Below are 12,807 nucleotides of genomic sequence, written 5' to 3'. Positions count from 1 at the left end.
TCCCCAGTCCTGTCCCTCCCCAATGCTGTTCACCGCTTCAGAGGTGGGGGTTCCCTTCCTTACCCTGTCCCCATCACTTTTGCTCTCTTGCCATTCTGTCTTTTGTTGTGCAGAAGCCCGTGCCAGAGGCTGGCTTGGGCTCCAGGGCACTTGGTCATTAGTACCGCTTTTGAGTGGCCACGGGTTCGTCCGCTTCCCCAGTGATGTTGTGGCCCCAAGGCTCTCAGTAGGCTTAGACACCCCTCGCTCTATCATGGAAATGATAGTTCCCCTTTAGCGGGTTCTTGACACCCAAGTTATTACAACATCCAGGCACTTCTTGGAGCCTGCCTGATTGGTTTCATTCGGTCCTGTACTCTTCCCAGAACAGTTCTTCTCCCTGCCAGAGGAGTCAAAAGAACAGCGCCCTATGTACCCTGGGCAGAACCCACAGTGGTGCCTGGAGGCTGAAGCACTGCCAAGCCTCCGGTCTCTGTTGGACCCGTGCCTCCTGCATTGCTGTTGAAGCCTTGCAGAGAGGCGTGTCCCCTCCAGAGTCACTGGCGGCGACCATGTAGGAGAACACCGTTTGTGGTTAGCAGAGCACGTGCTGCCATATTCGGTCTCAAAGATATTTCCCAGGACTCCTCTTTCCATCCTCATAGACACGACCCCAAGTCATCATCAAAGCAACAGTCAGTGGTAGGCGGTTATCGGCGCCTTGGAGAATCTGCTGGGACTTGCTCGACATGCCCTCCAGCTTTGAATAGGGGACAAAGGCCTAACAGCACCCTAGAGTGGTCTCAGCGTGTTCTGCCCTTGCCATCCCTTGCTGCCTCCTGATGTACTGCCTGCCCCTGGGGTCCAGTTCCCTTCCTAAACCTGGATCCTCACCTGTGTGACGGCTCCAGGACCCCACTCAGTTTTGTCAGTTAACGTGGGCCTGTTGTCTGCTAAACGCTCCCCAGTAATTTCATTTGGCCTCCGGGTACCATCCAGGCTGTGAACAGATCACCCTCTCCTACAGATACTGTTTCCGCTAATCCCCGAGGTTCATTATTTGTATTGTTCTTAAATGCTGCAGTCATCATCCTCGGTAACGTCTTTCCGTCTCTTTCCTCCAAAACCTCTTCTAGCCCTTAAAACGCAGCCATGTTGTTTCCTCGCAGAGGGTATCCCTACATCTTTCCTGGAACTCCTCTTCTGATCTCATCTACGTCAGCCTTTAGGTTTAGTCTGTTTTAACATTCTGGACTATGTTTCTACTGGCGCTGATTCCCAAGATCCCTTTTGGGAAGTAGAAGGACATCTTTCATCTCTAGTGGTGCAGCTGGCTCCAGCCTTGCCTGGGACCATACTGACCCCTGTCCTTATGGGCACCCTCCCGCCGTCAGCCTCAGTCCTCAGGTACCCTCTAGCCAACCAGCATTTTCCTTCTGATCAATCCACCACCCCGCTGAGATTCCCTCGATTCTTTACCTTACTTATCTTCAGCAGGTAAGTGGGACCTTTAGAGGAGCCTCCAAAATGTTCACCAAATTGCAATTTCTTAGAGCCTTTTTTTTTTTCCTGCCAATTGCTAATTACCCCCGATTCCCAAAGCAGTAGCTCGTAGGGTAAATTCAGCTCCCAGATCTTTTGTGATTGATATACACTGAGGTTTGTTATTCTTTTCTTCTTTTTCTTTTATTTGAATGCCTTCAGACAGGGTTTGTGCTCTTTACAGGTTCAACATGCTCCCAACTATTTCCCTATTCTTTTATCTGGCTAATTTTGTCAAGTTGTATTGACTAGATCAGCATCTATCCCTGTAACCAGTTCCTGTCCTGGTACCACCTGCCAAACCTTTTGCCCAGACCTTCTAAGTTCTCCTTTGTCCCTCCCTACTAACCTCTGTCCTTCTGGCAGATTTCTCATCATCTAATGGAGACAGTATCCTTAACTCTCTGCCCAATATGCCCATCCTTCTTTGAGACCTATCTTTCAGTGAGAAATGTCCCTCCAAGCCTCAGCTACCCTAATGATTCTATCCCATATATGTAGGTCTCTGATCGTTGCATTTGATTTTCTATTAAATCATTCCCCATTTTGAATCCTAATATCAGGTCTGGGAGAATAGGAGTTAAATGTTTTTCTCTGTTTCTCAACAGAAAAGACCATAGAAAGAACTAAAAATAGTTCAACTTCAATGTTCCACATGTTACTGGTTTGTGGTATAATTCTTCATTTTTAGTTTCCGAAGAAAAGAATTTATCTACCTTTTGCAGTTGTGTATAAGGACATCTACTTATTCAACTTAAACACTTCTAATAACAATCCTATCTCACCTTCCCAATAGGCCCTATTTCTCCACACACACATACAAGTTACTAGCATAGTATTATAAATCAGTTCGTACATGCTTTGGGGGAAGGTTTTTTATGTTTGAAATAAAAGCACGTTTAAGTGGCTACAATAAAATAGTTTTTGTTAACAGAGATTAATCAAAACATGGACAGAAACCTGAGATAATTTATGCCAAATTTGCTACTTCTGCATAGTTACTTGGTCTGCTGGGAGCTGCGGCGAGGAGCCTAAGTTTTGGTACTACTTTTTTATTGTTGAGCACGTAGGTCAATTACTTATAAGAGTTGATGTTCAGTTATAAATGGAAGTGATGACCTTTTTTTATAGAGTTGAAAAGACCAGGTGGCTCACTGAAATGCACAAAATCTACATGAACACCTCTGTGGTTTTTGTTTAACTTCATAGGAAATCAACGTGTTGACAGTCGCATTGGTCAACCAAGACCGAGAGAACAATATGGAAAAAAGAAGCCAAGGCTTAAAATCAGAGAAAGAAGCTTTGCTAATCGGTAAGGACGTTGTTTTCCTCATCTGCTGTCTTAAATAATATTAAAGGAATTCACCTCCAAGTTGTTAACAATGCAGACAGCTCTGCCCTCTGGCCAGAGGTAAGATTAACTTTGTCAAGATTATATTATACTTACATTTCAAATTAGGGATGCATAAACCAAGGTGGGGAGGTTTGCTCTTCTGTAACCACGTGTGTTCGTCAGCTGTACAACATAAAACCGAGTACAAGAAGACAGATTATTTTGCATCCCACGTTTTACAAATCTGAATTCCAAAATATGGACGCATCACTTCCAACAGGAGGCCAGGCTGTGTCCAAGAGTTCCAAATCAAGCCAGACCCCCAGGCTCAAGAGGCTGCATCCTGAGGTCAGCCCTGTAATGCTGGTGATATGGGGGCCTTGAGACTACATCTAAGTTGGCTTTTTTTTTTTTTTTTTTTTTGGTCTGGACCAGAGACAAAGCTCTGAATGTTTTCTTTTTGAGAGTCCTCATGAACAGATCCAAAAATAGTATTTACTCTCCCAAGGAAGAGTTCTTGATGAGGATATGTTGGTGACGGGCCTGGGACCCTACTTTAGGAGCTGGTCTGTTTAAGGCCTGTCTCCAGAGTCCCCATTCTACAGAAGGAGAAGCTGTCCCCCTCACTCTGTAATGCACAGCACTAATTCAAACTGCGCCTTGGCGCTGACCCTGGTGTGGGGTTCCAAGTTGAAACTGGCTCTTCCTTGGCATAGTTAAGGGTGAGGAATGAGACTGTTGTACATGTGAGACAAATTGTTCTCCGATAGTTCATATTCTGGCAAAAGGAACACCTGGTTGCATTTTCTAGATAATGCACGCACTCACCTGAAAATGACAGGTACACCAGGGCCTGTAGAAGCTGGCACAGGAGGAATTAAATTCAAGATAGTCCAAACTTCATCCATCATATATGGATTTTTCAACTACAGGGTTATTGAATATGCCATCAACTTTGAGATACTCTAAGGAAAACCAATTATTTTTTTTCTCTCTGATGATATGCAGCTGCAATAACATGCCATGCACAAGTTTCGTAAGACATGCTGATGTGTTATCAGTGCCAGGAACCCAAAATGAACCCATATGTAGTTGGCGACTGGATTTTCCTTCTATTGGAAAATGTGTCAAACTCCGACAACTGTTTCTCTTCCGCTCCGTGTGACAAAGTTGTGATCTCCCCCCACGAATTCAGGGCATGAACAGAGCACATGGTGATCAGCAGTAAATGCTCCCTCTTTTAAGTCAGAATAATCCAGAGCACTTCAAATTTTAAAAAATGGGAATAAGTCTCTGTTTGTTTGTTTTTTTTTTTAATTTCCTGCCTCTCACTAAAGATTGCTTCTCCTCATGTGTTTTACTTGCAGAACAGAGTTCATTTACAATGTCTCTTAAATAGTTACTACACACACAAACACACATTTTTTTTCAATCAGCTACCTCAAAATTTAAAAAGGATATGCTTTGCACACCATAGGTTAATAGGAGTAGATGAGAGGTTACACTTAGAACATCTTAACTCTGCTGATGTCTTCAGTATTAGGGGAAAAAAAGTTGTTTTGGGGCGCCTGGGTGGCTCAGTCAGAGTGTCCGACCCTTGGTTTCGGTTCAGGTCACCATGATCTCCTGGTTCATAGGTTCGAGCCCCAAGTCAGGCTCCGTGCTGATGGTGTGGAGCCTGCTTGGGATTCTCTCTCCCTCCCTCTCTCTCTCTGCTCCTCCCTCAAAACATAATTAAAACAATTTCCAAAAATTGTTTTAATTGGTAAATTCGAGTGTATTAGAAAAAATTTAGTAAGTCAGAATCTTCAGTTACCAGTAGGCAGGACCCACTGTAAATTTTCTAGGATTTTTCTGCTCACTTCTGGTCTTTTGAGTTGGTTTACATGTATTAACAACTGACACTCATTTTGAATCAATATATGAGAGTGTTTAGTTAGAAAGAAGGCATAAGCCAAGTTTTTGATTAAAATAAAGTTAGGAGGTTGGTTTTTCCCCCCTTCATTTCTCCATTACCTCTCCTCCTCGACATTTTATTTTACTTAATGAAAGTTTTAATACAGCTGTGATTCCCTGCCCAAACCTTCCCCCCAAATACTTACTTTTGTAGTCAGAGAGAGAGTAATTGTCCAGAAGAATGCCAAGGTAGAAACGAGTCTCCAAGACTGGCAGAATGGATCCTGCTGAAGGACATAGCTGCCTCTTGCCATTAATCGTGCCTCTCTGCTAAGTGAGTTTGGCCATTCACACTTTGTAGAAACTCAAATGCTGGGGTCACAAATACCGCTCTTGCAACTTCTGGAATCTAGAGAAGGGCTGTGACAGGGACGGAATAGGGGTGCAAAACTGCTTTGGACAAAGCTAGATAGAGGAAAGAGTTTCCGGTGCTGGAGCTACTCTTTTCTGAGGAATACTTATAGGTAGAATGATTCCCAGAGTCCTCCAGACTTCTGATATATCTGGAAAGGTTAGGAATACTCTTTGCAGTATCGTTGGAATCTTCCCTTGGAATAATTAAACCCATATAGAGGGTACAGTGGGCCTGTTCTGATCTAGCCTAGAAGGCCCAGGAGCACAGCAAAAAATCTCCCTTGATTTGGAAATGCTTATTAGCAAAAGCCTCATCACATCTGGGTACCTGTAGTATTTGCTATATGCAAATATATTCAGATAACACCCTCTTGGGACACACAGATATTATATAAAAATGCACGGTGGCACAATTCTTGATTTCCTGGAAGGGAAAGGGGGGGAGTGAGAAATACACTTGTCAAATAGATTCCATATACAGAGAACATAAAACTGAGGCTAGAACTTCCTAAACAACAAGCAATCCCGACTGTCTGTGATTACTTGTGACGCTCATCTATCTGGGCAAAAGTACGCATCCCTTCCATGCATTCTCATGGCCTGTTCATAATTGGAGTCTTTAAGACATGGAAGGTATGGATACGTAACAGAAGGTCAGTGGGATTTCACTGATGATATTACTTGGCGTCGTGCCTGTCCCTTGAGAGTTCCATCATTCTGCTCAACTTTCTGCTTGACAAGTAATGGGGATCGAGAGCTGTGTTCCAACTCTGCTAAAACAGATGGGCCCTTGGAAAGCACCTTATTCTTGTGACGTCTGGATTATTTGTCTTATAATCAATGCTCGTAAAGACAGGTTAACATATCATTGGACCTAAAAGAATTACATTTGTATGGTGGGGGGGGGGCGGTAAAGCAGGGTACTAGTTTACAGCTCACGGCTCTATGGTAACGGAACATTAGGTCGGCCTGACGTAGTCTAGTATCTATGCCAGAACTCCTAGTTCACTTCACATATGGCCTACACACTGGGTTTGGCATGCACTCATTAACCACCGTTAATGAAGAATGGGTCAAGAAAATTTTTATAGATAGGCAAAGAGCCCTTGAGGAGATGCTAACAGTGTACCTCTGGGTCTGTATCACTCGATCTTCTCTTTCTTTTTAAGTAATTCGAACACAGTAGATGTCCAGTCCTAGGAGCCCTGATTGACACCCTCCCAATGCTAGTCATCACTGTAAGTCCCATCCAGGTATGGTCAGAACCTTCTCAACAGCTCTGTTCATAAAGTATCTGTTCTGCACAACTCCCCCCTGACTCCTGAGAACCGTCCCCAAATTCTTAGTGGTAAGGCACACGTCTTTCCAGATCATCCTGACTCCACTACAAATCAGGACGTACATAGTACAGATGGCCAGGATGCTGCTTTCCATCACCCCCCCACCCCCAACGCCCCATTTCTATCGCTGTCACCATTTCACACATCTGCGCACAGCCTGTCTATATCAGAATTGGAATGCTCCCCTAAATACATGAGTATTAGGAAGCAGATGAATGGACTGGAGAGAAATACACGTAAAGAAGGTTAAATGGTGATGTTTTGGTGTTTTCAGTGACTGGAATTGAGGCTATATTTAGGCCACACCTGAGAAAAGTAATCTGGGAAGTGCGTGCTTCTCTGAAAGCTACTGACCATAAAGAATGAGTCATTGACCTAAATCTTGTTTCCGAGACACAAATGTCCATATCAATAAATCAACAAACATTTGTCAAGAGCCTACTATAAAAATTACCAGCCTTCCTTGTGGAAAAGAATCATCTCGGCAGCCTGTTGAAAAGGCACAGTCTCTGGCCCCACACACAGGGACTCTGTTCATTAGAAAACTAACATCCGAGGTGACACTGAAACAGGCACTTGGGGGACCACGTTTGGAGAACTACCAGCCTGCCATCTGCCCAAACCTGTGTTCGCTGATGGTGGTGATAAGATGATCTCTTCCCTCAGCTCATAGACTAGTGAGAAAGCAAGCAGTGAATGGCAATGAAATATGCTTTGTACTAAAATCAGAAGCACAGAGAAAGGGCTACTTACGCCTTCTCGGAAGAAAGGACAGTCGAACGAGTCCTAAAGGGATGCATAGACTCTCTGTGGTCAAATGAGGGAGTTGTCAAGGCCATTTCAGACACAAAGAACAACTGGTACAGTCTCAGGAGTTTAGTTAAAATAAGACCAACAGAGAGACATTTCTTTTTTTTTTTTTTTTTCCTTTACATTAAATAAACTAACCGTACAAGATCAGGTACGGTACTCACCAGAAAAGTGGCACAAACTGCTCTTTGGAAAATTAAAGCTTTTCAGCCTTCCGAGGCACGGAGAAGCTTCGGACCAAATCACAGTGTGGGATCACTCTCCTACCACTTGCTCACAGTGGAATCTCCCCGATTCCCACAATGCTTTATCACGCTGCAGCTGCTCAGGATAACCACAGGCTCGTGGCTTAGTGGGAAACCCAGATTTCACAGGGCATCCTCCTGCTGCCTCTCCAGCCCGGTGTCCCTGAAGCCTTATGGGCTGCAAAATGAAGCAAGAATATTTCCGGCTGGCTTACGGTCAGGCCTCTGCCGGTTTCCGGCATGATATAAGTGTCTCTGGAGAGATAGCTGTTCCTCGGCAGAGCTTACATTCCTAGAAATCCCTGGGATGCCCCCTCCCCCAGTAAGCTGATAGGTCTCAGGGTTTTCTGAAGTTTCCCAGGAGACTGTCAGCTAGTGTGCATGTAGGGAAAGCTAATCTCAGCCAGGACTTTCTAAGCTGACACAGAGTTTGGAGTGAAACTCCAAGCAGCCTGAGGAAGGGGAGTATGTTCTGGTAGGATGCCATTTCTCATTCACCTCAAGGAGAATGCGCTGGGAAGGAGCATCCTGAGTATTTGTGGACGGAGGCATGATTCACTGGGCAAATCATCCACTGTGGGTCTAATTCTTCATATCGTATCAAGTTAGGAGGTCTGATTAGATGGTCTTTCTCAACTCAATAGTCTGTAATCTATGAGGACGATTACGAAAGGGGCACTGCCCTTTAGGCAGTGATCGTATTTGTAAGCAGATGCTGATAACATCCGCATATTAACTTGAACTCTCCTACCTCATACCTTTAGAACAAAAAAAGAAGGGAGACTTGTCTTCACTCCAACAGCCTGTGTCCCTGCTCCCTATCTAAGCATGACTTTTCCAAAGTCCCATCTATACTAACAGCCCCCGTTTCCTTTCTTCCCCTCCCCTCCGGCCCACTCGGGTATAACTTGCACCCTCACCCTGAAGTGGTTTCGTCAGCGTGACGAGAGAACTTCATGTTGCCAATTTCTCAACTCCCTCCACTTGTCATCTGCACTTTAGACAGCTGACTAGCCACATCTTGTGAGTAGAAGTTCCTTCTCTTAGCTATCGTGACGCCATTTTTTCTTACTGATCACTCCCTACCAGATTCCTTTGGTGAGTTTTCCTCAGCTTAACCTCTAAATTTGGGGCTTCTTCAGAGTTCAGTCAAGAAGTGCTTGGGTTTCAAATCCCTGTTTGTTGCCACTGATTCACACATGTATACCATCTCCAGAAAGCGTTTGGCATCTCCACGTAGATGCTAGTGGACATCTCAAATCTAGTGAGGCCAAAACAGAACTCTGGACTCCGCCCTTTCCTCTGCCCTCGTATGCTCCTCCCCTAGTACTCCCGTCTGAGAAAATGGTACCACCCAGCTCAAGCCAAATCGAGGACTCCTCCTCCCAAGACTATGCCACTCACATGTCGCCCTTCAGCTCTCCTTCACTGCTCTTTGGTCCAGATCACTACTTACCACTTCGGGTCTTGTGCAGACACTTCTAAATGGCCTCTCAATTCCCTTTTCATCTATTCACCAGACAGAAGCTTGAAGGAAGTTTTAAAAATGCAATTCAGATCATATCATGCCCCTACTTGGAACTCTTCTGTTGGTTTCCTGCTATATTTAGAATTTAAGCCAAACACATCACACTCATTCAAGGCCTTCCATGATCTGGCTCCCCACCTCCCTCTAAATGCCTGCTGTACCACTCTTAGGCCAAGTTTGTTCCTGCCAGCTGCCAGCTCATTTCCACCTCAGGTCTTTTGCACATTCTGGAAAAATCTTTCCCCAGGCTGTCTGTGGCTGGCTCCTTCTCATCTGACCCAGGAGACTTTACCTTCACTCGACTTCCCGGGATAGAGTAACACTCCACCAAGCTTGAACCTGTTGTGTTTTCTTCACTATGTTTACCACTATCTGAAAATATTCCCTTTATTTTTAATCTTTGTGTTTATCCTGTGTTACTTACCTAGAATGTAAATTCCCCAAGAGCAGGAAGCTTGTCTGTCTTGTGCAGGGCAGTGTCCCTGGCACCTAATTGCTGGTAAGGAAATGTTTAAGAATGAATGAACGAAGCAGTAAAAATCTAGCACTATTTGGCTAATTTAAATGCTGCTTCCTTAGTCTTAGTGAGGTCTAAAAATGGGAAAAAACTCGATGATCTTGATGGAGAAAGCTCAAAATGCTTTCATGTGCCTGTTTAAATGGCCTTCCTCATGAGGGGCTTGCCACCGGTTGTACAGAGCTGGTTTGTATGTCCTTCTAGAGTCATTTTTAAGGCCCTGGGACGTGCAGAAAGTTTGAGTTCTGACAGCCTCCTCCACTCCTTTTTTATTTTCTTAAATTAGCTACTTACAGTTGTATTTTCCTGGTTGGGAAACCCATCTTTAAATATGGAGACTTCTGCTTCTCCATGGAAACAGCCAAGACCAACAGTTGCATCTATCCCTTTGGAGATCCACCAGTTCAGCAATGGCTAAGTTCTCCACCCTCTGTTGTTAGTGTTTCTTTTTACCAAGCCTTTAGGTGCCTCCCAGAGGACCATAAAACAGTCTCCATCTTCTGGGTTGGTAGCATTTTTCATTAGATCATGAGTTGTATCTATCTGTTTTTCCATTCTCAGGAAATATTCCAGTTCTTTTAAAGGAACGACAAAGAGGCTTTAGTTGATTATTCAGGAAGCCCCACCTCACCCCGCCCAATGAATCCAATCCAAAACCAGGGCCTAGAAACTACATTTTCTCAGCATGACTAATGCGCCTGTGATGATACTGTGATGGGCAGCGGTAAGGGTGGGAGTAAGGAACAGGAGGATATGACTAATGTTTCCCATTTCTGCCGTATCTCTAGCAATACTGAATAGCTTAGTTGCCATCCATGCGAAAAGCTTGGGAAGCTTTTATTTAACTACCTACTTTGGCTCCAAATGAATCTAGTGGCAACCGCTCTAGTTTTATAAAGAAAAGCTAATGGCTTATTACTGTCAGCTACTACAGTGATCATTTTGAATATCCTCCTAAGAACAGCTATTCATGAGTGGGTCAGGATTTCTACACTGATTTTAGAAAGATATATAGAAATCATATAAGCATTTTCCCCTTAATTTTATGAGCAAAAGAATTTTTTTAACTTTTTTTATGTTTATTTTTGTGAGAGAGAGAGAGAGAGAGAGAGAGAGAGCGAGCATGCGCAAGCAGGAGAGGAGCGGAGAGAGATACACAGAATCTGAAGCAGGCTCCCAGCTCTGAGCTATCAGCACAGAGCCCAACACGGGGCTCAAACCCACTAACCGAAAGATCATGACCTGAGCCAAAGTCGGATGCTTAACCCACTGAGCCACCCAGGCACCCCAAGCAAAAGAATTTAAATAAAAAGTTTCCACGGTATGGAGATTCCTCAAAAAATTAAAATAGAACTAGCCTACGACCCAGCAATTGCACTACTATTTATCAAAGGGATACAGCTGTGCTGTTTCACAGGGGCACATGCACCCCCATGTTTATAGCAGCACTATCAACAATAGCTGAAGTATGGAAAGAGCCCAAATGTCCATCAATAGATGAGTGGATAAAGAAGATGTGGTATATATGTACAATGGAGTATTACTCGGCAATCAAAAAGAATGAAATCTTGCCATTTGCAGCTACGTGGATGGAACTGGAGGGTATGATGCTAAGCGAAATTAACCAGTCAGAGAAAGACAAATATCATGACTTCACTCATATAAGGACTTTAAGATACAAAACAGATGAACATAAGGGAAGGGAAGCAAAAAATAATATAAACACAGGGAGAGGGACAAAACATAAGAGACTTAAATATGGAAAACGAACACTGGGTTACTGGAGGGGTTGTGGGAGGGAGGATGGGCTAAATGGGTAAGGGGCATTAAGGGATCTACTCCTGAAATCATTGTTGCACTACATGCTAACTAACTTGGATGTAAATTAAAAAATAATAAATTAAAAAAATAATAAATTAAAGTTATAAAATAAGTAAAAAGTTTCCATGACCAAAACATTCAGGTTGCTCTGTCCTTCTGAATCCATAATAGGGAAGGAATCAGGAGTGAATAATGTCTCAAAGTTACCTGATCTTTGAAAGACTGCCCCATCACCAGTTAGTACTGTAGCCATTTTTAACGTTCTTATTTATTCCCATTTACCTATAATGGAACAGTAGAAATTTTAAACAAGTATACTGGCTAGTCTTAGTTCTAGAGGATAAATTCATTCAATATACACTTATTGTACATGTATACTCTATTGCCAATACTGAGCCAGAATACACAAAGACTTTCCGAGGGCAGAGTTCCCTGGGGAACCCAAGACTGGGCCCGGCAGACAGACCGTTACCAGTGAGGGAGTGTGCACACAGAGAGATACCCAGCTCACAGAGGCAACAAAAGCAGCCACCCCAGGTCCTCCCATTACTGGTATCCCTAAATTTCCTCTTTTAACACCTCGTCTCCTAGCCTAAAGTCATCAACTTCTCCCCCATCGCCCACACACATCCTCTTCTGACTCGTTCCGTTTATACTGCTGAAGACATTTAACTTCGCACCACCTTCCATAGATGTTTACAGGAGAGCCTGTGGGTTACCTAGGAGATGGTGCTAAGTCTCTGTCCGGTAGAGAGATTAATATGAAAAATGTCTTTCTCTATTTGCTGGGGCCTTTGGGGTGGTTTACTCGTAAGACTGCTCAAGCCTCCCCACCGTCTAAGATGCTCCCTTACTCCGGTGGAAAACCACACATCCTCGTCACCCCAAAGGCTGACCGGTCAGTCTGCTGCCTAAGCCGACATCCAACCAAGGAAGCGAATGCTGCCCCCATCTTGCAGCACTCCTCTTGGCTCTGTGAGCCATTCTCTCGGAGCTTCCCCCTCCCCTGCCTGGGAGAACCTGTGTGCCAGGAGAAGAAAGGAACACCCTCGCCTCCTCACAAAGCCAGAGGTGACTGCTCCTTCTTCCCCCTTGTCTCCTAATGGGGGATTGAGGGGTCTGCCTACCATTTATTGGAGGCTCCCTGTGAAAACTAGTAGACGTAATGCCACCTGTCCTCAGCTTGGGACAGCAAGGAGAGCCCCATTCACCATCCTGAAACAGGAGGTTCCCCTTAAGAATTCTGCCCCCTCGGGGCCCCTGGGTGGCTCAGTCGGTTAAGCATCCAACTTTGGCTCAGGTCACGATCTCACAGTTCGTGAGTTCGAGCCCCGCATCGGGCTCTGTGCTGACAGCTCAGAGCCTGGAGCCTGCTTCAGATT

The 12,807-nt window shown here is 44.4% G+C and overlaps 1 protein-coding gene across 10 annotated transcripts in view; it reads left to right on the top strand.

Annotated features, from left to right (window-relative positions):
- The window catches only part of ENOX1 (ecto-NOX disulfide-thiol exchanger 1), a 579,844-nt gene that overhangs the window by 529,958 nt on the left and 37,079 nt on the right, over window positions 1–12,807 (top strand). For all 10 annotated transcript variants that reach the window (XM_058684407.1, XM_058684417.1, XM_058684361.1 and 7 more), the window contains one exon: window positions 2,731–2,833. In XM_058684407.1, the coding sequence (XP_058540390.1) occupies window positions 2,731–2,833 (103 nt within the window). The remainder of the gene's footprint in view (window positions 1–2,730; window positions 2,834–12,807) is intronic.

Source organism: Neofelis nebulosa, chromosome 1 (assembly GCF_028018385.1).
Source record: "Neofelis nebulosa isolate mNeoNeb1 chromosome 1, mNeoNeb1.pri, whole genome shotgun sequence".
Lineage (NCBI taxonomy): Eukaryota > Metazoa > Chordata > Mammalia > Carnivora > Felidae > Neofelis > Neofelis nebulosa.
The sequence above is the reverse complement of the archived record's forward strand: the minus strand, read 5'-3'. Positions and strand labels throughout refer to the sequence as shown.